This window comes from Trachypithecus francoisi, unplaced genomic scaffold, assembly GCF_009764315.1.
Source record: "Trachypithecus francoisi isolate TF-2019V2 unplaced genomic scaffold, Tfra_2.0 Lachesis_group9, whole genome shotgun sequence".
Taxonomy (NCBI): Eukaryota; Metazoa; Chordata; class Mammalia; order Primates; family Cercopithecidae; genus Trachypithecus; species Trachypithecus francoisi.
This window is the reverse complement of record NW_022681474.1, coordinates 56,024,230-56,031,860: the sequence shown is the minus strand read 5'-3', so window position 1 is coordinate 56,031,860 and position 7,631 is coordinate 56,024,230. Positions and strand designations below refer to the sequence as shown.

The window sequence follows — 7,631 nt, the reverse complement described above, 5'->3', positions numbered from 1 at the left end:
AAATGATAAGAAACTAAGATGAATAACACTATAAACTCTCTTCATTGCAAGTTGAAAATCTATTAGTAATCACACAGAGTCACTGGTAGTAGTTTTCAAAGCCATGTTTATTGGAAAGTCTCTGAGACCACTGAGGGTTTCAAAATGTTATTTGGGAGTCGGAATTCAGTTAGAAGAGATTAAACTTAAACTGTCTGTAAGAATCTACGTGCCAAAGCCACAGTGAGCCGCAATTCACCAAATACTTAAATCAATGAGCTTCTGATGAATGATAATGAGAATACTGGATGAAGAACCGTCCCATCTAAATCAAATATCAAACTCTACTCTCAGCTTCACACACATATCAAATGATATGTTTCTATTCAATTCCAAGATACAACTAAACATTCACATCTTAATTCTGTCGTCTTTACTGGATCACGATAAAGATAATGGATTTCCCAGTGCAGTTTTGTAATAGCATGGAGCACAAGCACAAGACCTGTCTTTATTAGACACAGAGGATTTGTTCACCCAGTTTTATCTGAAGCAATGGAAAGATAGCAATGCCTTATTACAATGCTGTTTAACTTATTAGAGCTGACTCATGGCAGCTGTCCTCGCTCCAGGCCCGTTAGGTGGGTCAGACACTCAGGACCTGAGAACAAAGTCAAGGGGTGATGAAATCTCAGGCATTTTTTCAGGTGCTAAAGTTGGAGTTTCTACACTGGAAGCAATGGATGGTCCTAATAATACATTTTATCTTAAGTATTAGTAAGAAGAAATACAAAAGCAGAAACAACAGTTTACATTAAAATCAAACTATTTTTGAAGTCCAAGTGGCTTCAGAGGAAAGAGCTGAGGTAAGATAATGGGGGTAGAAGGTTTCCTAGAGGCCACTGGTCACCTTAAAACAATGCTTCACTCTGACAACCCTTCACGGGCTGTGGGGTCCACAGTCCTGCCTAACTTTTTAGACCCACACACCTGAATTCTAGGTGTGATTTTAGAATTTACACCCTGAGCGTTGTATATACAAAAGGAAAACATTTGATATGGCTATGAGTTGAAAACACAAGGAACGCTTTTCTCCTCCTAGGGACCTGTGTTTCTCTGCCAACTCAGCACTGTCACCACCTTGGAGTCAGACCAAGAGATCCCGTGTCTCAGAGGCTGGTGGGTCACACCTACTGCAATCCCCCCATCACCCAGTCTCGGCACTCCCAGCTTATCCATGCACACGTTCTGCTGGGGTAGAAGAAACAAGTCTATTTACCTCCCAGTCCAGAAACTTGCTCATCAGACTCCACTAAAACTCAGTCTCCAAGGACCAGAACTTCAGAAGACGCAAGTTAATTTCTGAAGAAAGGGAAAAGCTTCCTGAGGGCTGCTTTGACCTCCTTGTTTCTCAAAGTATAGATGAGGGGGTTGAGGGTAGGACTCAGCACAGTGTACAGCAGGCCAGCCAGCTTGCTCTTCCCCGCACTGTAGCCGGAGACTGGGCTTACGGAGGCGTAGAAGACAGTGGTGTAATACATACATACCACGGTGAGGTGGGAAGAGCAGGTGGAGAAGGCTTTCTGCCTCCCCGCTGCAGTCTGCACCTTCAAGACGCTGGAGATGATGAAGCCATAGGATGCGATGGTCATCAGGAAGTTCACTATGCCATAGAAAGCGTCCGCCAGGACAATCATGACACTGTTGACGTAGGTGGAGCTGCAGGAGAGAAGCAGCAGCGGAGGCACCTCGAAGAAGAAATGGGTAATGACATTGGGGCCACAGAAATCCAAGCGCAGCATCAGCCCCATGTGGATGGCCGTGTTGACAGCGCAGAGCAGCCACACGGCTGCGGCCAGCCCACTGCAGAACGCCTTGCCCATCATGCTGCTGTAATGCAGCAGGTGGCAGATGGCTGCGTACCAGTCATAGGCCATGACTGTGAGGAGGAGCAGCTTTGAGGATGCAGCCCACGTGAGGAAATAGAGCTGGGCCATGCAGCCTGCATAAGAGATGGTGCTCTCCTCCCACACCAGACCCGCCAGTGCCTTGGGCATGATGGAAGAGGTGCAGATAATGTCCATAGTAGCCAAATTGAACAGGAAAAAGTACATAGGGGTGTGGAGCCCAGGGTTGAAGGTGATGGCCAAGATGATGAGGACATTACCTGTGAGGGCTCCAGAGCAGAGGAAGAGGAAACAGCTGAATAAGAGCACCCGGTATTCTGGGTGCTCTGAAAAACCCTGCAGGATGAACTCGATTACCAATGTCTGGTTACTCATGGTCCTTGGGCTGGGAGGGGTTTCTGGGAATATCAGGTGAATCTCCATCCACAGCTTCATGTGATTTCAGAGCTAGAGAGATAAACAAGAGGTGTCCTGGGGAGAGCTGCTCCTATGTTTCTTCCACACCTCACATCACGGCAAGAATGATAGAGATGCATTAGGGCATGTTGATTAAGATAAACACCCCAATATTACAATGGAAAAAAGGCATGAACATTCAGGTTATAAAAAATAAATACAGTCGACCAGTTAAACTCATGAAGCATCATTCAACCTCAAAGAAATGCAATTTAATCCATAATCCACTCTTGATCATCCATGAGTTGGCAAAGTTAGAAAAGCATGATATTGACTAGTTTTAGAATGGCTGCAAAGATGCAGGCCTTTTAAAATATGTATCCATTTGAGCCAGAACTTTCTCTTCCAGAAATGTATCCTAAGGAAATAATAGAATGCATCCTGAAGGTGTTAGAGCAGCACTATTATCATAGTGGGAATTTAGAACAATCTATACTCTTAAACGTGAGTATATTATGGTATATTGATATAACATAAATGCTGTGCAATTATCAAAATAATGCTTTGGAAGTGTTTTACTGATGCTTTTAAAAAGAGAATGACATGTTGGGTGGCCAAGGCAAGCAGATTGCTTGAAACCAGGAATTCAAGATCAGCCTGTCCAAAATGGCGAAACCCTTTCTCTACTAAAAATACAAAAACTAACCTGACATGGTGGTGGTGGATGTCTTTAATTCCAGCTACTTGGAAGACTGAGGCAGGAGAATCGCTTGAACCTGGGAGGCCAGATTTCGGTGAGCTGAGACCATGATGCTGCACTCTAGCCTGGGTGACAGAGCGAGACTCTGTCTCAAAGAAAATTGTTTTAATTAAAAAAGAGAGAGAATGAAAAAAATACTAAAATAATGTGTACAATCAAATCTCATTTTTTAAAAAATATTTAAAAAGCAGATTTGTTTCCATTGAAATTGAGGATAGTGAAAAATTTTAAATGAAAAAATAAAATAAAATGTAAAAGCACGTTTGTATATGCACCTGTAGGAATACACTGGTGAGTGCTAGACCAGAGCTTGAACAGTGATTGTTTTCACTTTTTAAATTTTTACTGGTCTGTATTTTCTACTTTTTCTAAAAATGACCTCTCTAAAAGGCAGATGTGTCACACAGAATCCTCCTTACAACAGTTCTTCCATGGCTTCCCATTGCCAAAATAATAAATGCTCCCAGCAACTTTTCCTGGATCCACCTCCTCTCCAGCCTTTCTTCCCACTCATCTTAAAGCCAGAACTCCAGTCATGCCCTGCACTCACAGACTGGCTGACGCACCAAGTCATTCCAGGATTTCTTGACTTTGTTCTTGCCACCTCCTGAGCCAGGAATGCCCTTTTCTCATGAACCAGGGCCATCATCAGTCCCCTCTTTCTGAGCATCCCTTCCCTGGGGAGAAAGGACCACTCTTTCCTTTGTGTTCCCTCTAATACTGACTTGTATCCTAGTATCCAATACAAGTCACTCCTTGATCAGGTTACTCAACTGTGTCCTATAAGGTTAACACATATGCCCATTTATCTCTGGATATCCCTTCTTGACACCCAGCCCCCTGCCTATCAGGCAGTGGGTAGACACTCAAATATGTGTGTTTAAATAATGCTAAAGAACAGGCTAGTATGAATAACAGCAGGATGACTTATAGTCTTAAGATACTACATATTCTGTACAGCTCAAGATAAAATCAGCATAGTGTACATTTGGTTTTTCCTTTTTGATTATTTATTGATTAAAAGTAAAGGAAGATGTTCATTTTTAAAATGAACATTTGGAAGATGTCCATTTTAAATATGTTCATTTTAATTCTGTTTTTGTCAAAATTCAAGAAATGTATTTACCACTAGCATATTAAAAGGTTTATACAAAATGGCCGGGCGCGGTGGCTCAAGCCTGTAATCCCAGCACTTTGGGAGGCCGAGACGGGCGGATCACGAGGTCAGGAGATCGAGACCATCCTGGCTAACACGGTGAAACCCCGTCTCTACTAAAAAAAAAAAATACAAAAATTAGCCGGGCGAGATGGCGGGCGCCTGTAGTCCCAGCTACTCGGAGGCTGAGGCGAGAGAATGGCGTAAAACCCGGGAGGCGGAGCTTGCAGTGAGCTGAGATCCGGCCACTGCACTCCAGCCTGGGCGACACAGCGAGACTCCGTCTCAACAAAAAAAAAAAAAAAAAAAAAAAGAACAGGCTAGTATGATAACAGCAGGATGACTTATAGTCTTAAGATACTACATATTCTGTACAGCTCAAGATAAAATCAGCATAGTGTACATTTGGTTTTTCCTTTTGATATTTATTGATTAAAAGTTAAGGAAGATGTTCATTTTTAAAATGAACATTTGGAAGATGTCCATTTTAAATATGTTCATTTTAATTCTGTTTTTGTCAAAATTCAAGAAATGTATTTACCACTAGCATATTAAAAGGTTTATACAAAATGACCAAACATCATCTCCAGCTCAGGTCATATCACCTTTTAGTAAGGAAATGATGGTTTTTTGAAAAGACAAGCATAAAATCCCTATGACTCGGAGCAATAAGGCTATATTAGCGTGGGGTATGATCAGAATCAATGGAAATGATGGTGTTTCATCTATGTATCTTCCCAGCAACAAGGTGTCAGAACAACTCAATAATTTGAGTGGAAGTCACAAATACAATATGCTTTAGCTAATTTCATTATTGTTTGGGACAAAAAGAGTGAATAACTACTTTTGCTCAGTATGAGTTGTGGATCTGAAGAAATAACTGTAACCTTGCTCTTATGATGGCCCAGTGAGTGACTCCTCTTTAACTCCAGGGACAGAATTGGATTTTCTCCATCAACATCCCAGTGTGAGGTTTCTGCACTTCCCACTGATTTCCTCCTCCGTAGAATTCTAGCCACCAGATTTCTCCAGCCATCACGAGATCATGGTGCACTCCACAGTACACATTACAAATGCACCAGAGTCAGCACAGCTGCAGCTGTACCTGGGAGATGGCAAACACATCCATCACTGAACACCTACCAAGCAGCAGTGTGCAGGGTCTGTCACGTAGCCTTCCTAGAACAAGAAAACCTATTACAAAGGAAATCTTAAACACAATATCTCTCTTAACTCAGCTCCACAGTGAGATTAGAAAAAAAAAAAAACACTGCAATACAAATGGATGTTTTGAACAGGTGTTGAGCACAAGGAAATTTCAACAAACATATTCACAGTCAGAATAAATTAGCCCTCGGGTACTTACCCACTCACTGTGATTTCCAGTACAGGAGGATTGTCTTCTCAACCAGCTGGTCAATAATGAGATCAAAGAATCAGGGCTCTGACCCTCTTTCCGTGAGAATGACTATAAGATTTCTTTAGAGCCTCAGCCAGTCATTTCTTCTGAAAATAACAAAGACCTTGCTCCCCTGAGTTTCATAGGGCATTTGCTTCAATTCTCAGTAAGCATTACAAGATTATTACTAAGGGTGTGAGGGAAAATAACACAATTTCAGGTAACAACTGGCAAGTTTAAACGCACACTGCATTCAGACATATCACCAGCAGGCCAACAGGATGTTCGAACTGTGGTTATTTTCCACATTTATCAAACCCTTGGGCACTCAAGCTTCTGAAGGGGGAAAAAAAGCATGTTGGATTATATTTATCACTTTAAAGAAATGACGATAATAGTCCTCAAAATCTCTGAAATTAAAAAAGTAATTTCATTGAGCATTTTCTAAAAACAAATTGTATTTTACATAAAATACAATTTACTTGTAGTGACATTATATCTTTGTTCCAATTTATTGTTCATAGTTTCATAAACAGAAATTTTAAAAGATTTAATTAATAATGGAGAACTGGACTCATTTCATTATTTTTATCTCTAAAGCTGTTCAATGATTTTCACAGACATCGTATTAATCTAATGTCCTTTTATTATATATGAAGGTAGGCATTTTTGTTGCAGACATGCTTCAAGAATAGAAAACTAAAAATCAGAACATGCCAGAATCACATATGTTCAGGGTCAAATCTGAAAGACATTTTGAAGATGACCTTGTCCAACCTATTGATTTGGAAAGTCATAAATGTATCTAAATAACTTACCCTGGTTAATCAGAGTATTAGTGACACAGCTAGTATCTAGGCTCAAAGCTGTGGGACTACAGTCCAGAATTAATTGCCGTGTATTTTGTTGGTTGTTTCCATAAATCCAGCCCCCGCAAATGTCAAAGAAAAGCCATGAAAAAGAAAAATCAACCAATAATTTACATGATCATATTTAAGGCTGGGGTGTGGAATGCAAAGCCTAAACTCTCAGCCACATTTGGCATCCCACTTACCCTGTTGTTTTGTTACTGATCAAATGGCAGTAACACACAGGGAGAAATATTCAACTGTTACTGACTCTGGATCAACTCAACAAAAACCATTAAGTCTTTTATATAAGCAAATTAAGCAGAGTTATGAGTAGAACTTTTCCCATTTTTTAAATGTCACTCAATCACCATCCTCAGAACAATCATAATTACCTTAAAAAATGATTTCACCTTTGTGGAGTGAACAGACTTTATGTATAGCTGTCCTCTCTGCCAAGCACAACTGAGGGTAGAAACATGGTGATGTTGAGGCAGTGTGCAACCTGTGATAAGATCAGTCTGGAGAGGACGAAGATTTCCTTCCCATATTTAAGATGGCCTTGCCAAGAATTTGTGATTCATCTTTAGCAACATTTGTCACTGCCTGTGGGAGACACTGGGGAGAGTTGTTCACAACTGTTACTGTAAGTGGACCCTGAAGGAGCAATTAAATTAAGTGCTTCTTTACTGGGTACTTGCCTGTCATCTGGGTTCACAGAAAGGCCAATTCAGATTTCTAATCCAAATGTGTAGAAAAGGGTGTGGGCCCAAGCGGGGGAGGAAGGACAGCGGGACACATTCTCTGTCCCAGCTCACAGAAACTGGGTCAGGGCAAACCCAGACTCAGGTGCTCAGAATGTGTCCACACCTGGGGACTGGAGAAAGACTGTCAGGCAAGCAACTAGCTTTTCTGGACTGCTATCCATGGAAGACAAGGCATGGAGCAAATGTTTCCACTCTTCTCTGTATAAACCACCCTTACTAACAGAGCTGGCCTCTCCCTGTCCCTCATGAACAGCTTGGATCTTATCCCAACATGATCTCATTTCATCCAAATCCCACCCAGATCTAACTCTATCTCCTCTACCAAGCCTTCTCTGACTCCCTGGAAGGAAAGGACCACTCTGTCTGCTGAGTCTCTGTCTCACTCAGGGGTCCCCCACCAGGCTCTGGAGGCAATAACA

At 41.5% G+C, this 7,631-nt stretch overlaps 1 protein-coding gene across 1 annotated transcript; it reads right to left on the bottom strand.

Annotated features, from left to right (window-relative positions):
- Positions 1–1,263: 1,263 nt before the first annotated feature.
- On the bottom strand, positions 1,264–2,394 carry LOC117082074 (olfactory receptor 13A1). Its single transcript, XM_033208590.1, has one exon. The coding sequence runs from the start codon at positions 2,319–2,321 to the stop codon at positions 1,335–1,337; it is 987 nt and encodes a 328-aa protein (XP_033064481.1). The 5' UTR covers positions 2,322–2,394; the 3' UTR covers positions 1,264–1,334.
- Between the last annotated feature and the right edge of the window lie 5,237 nt (positions 2,395–7,631).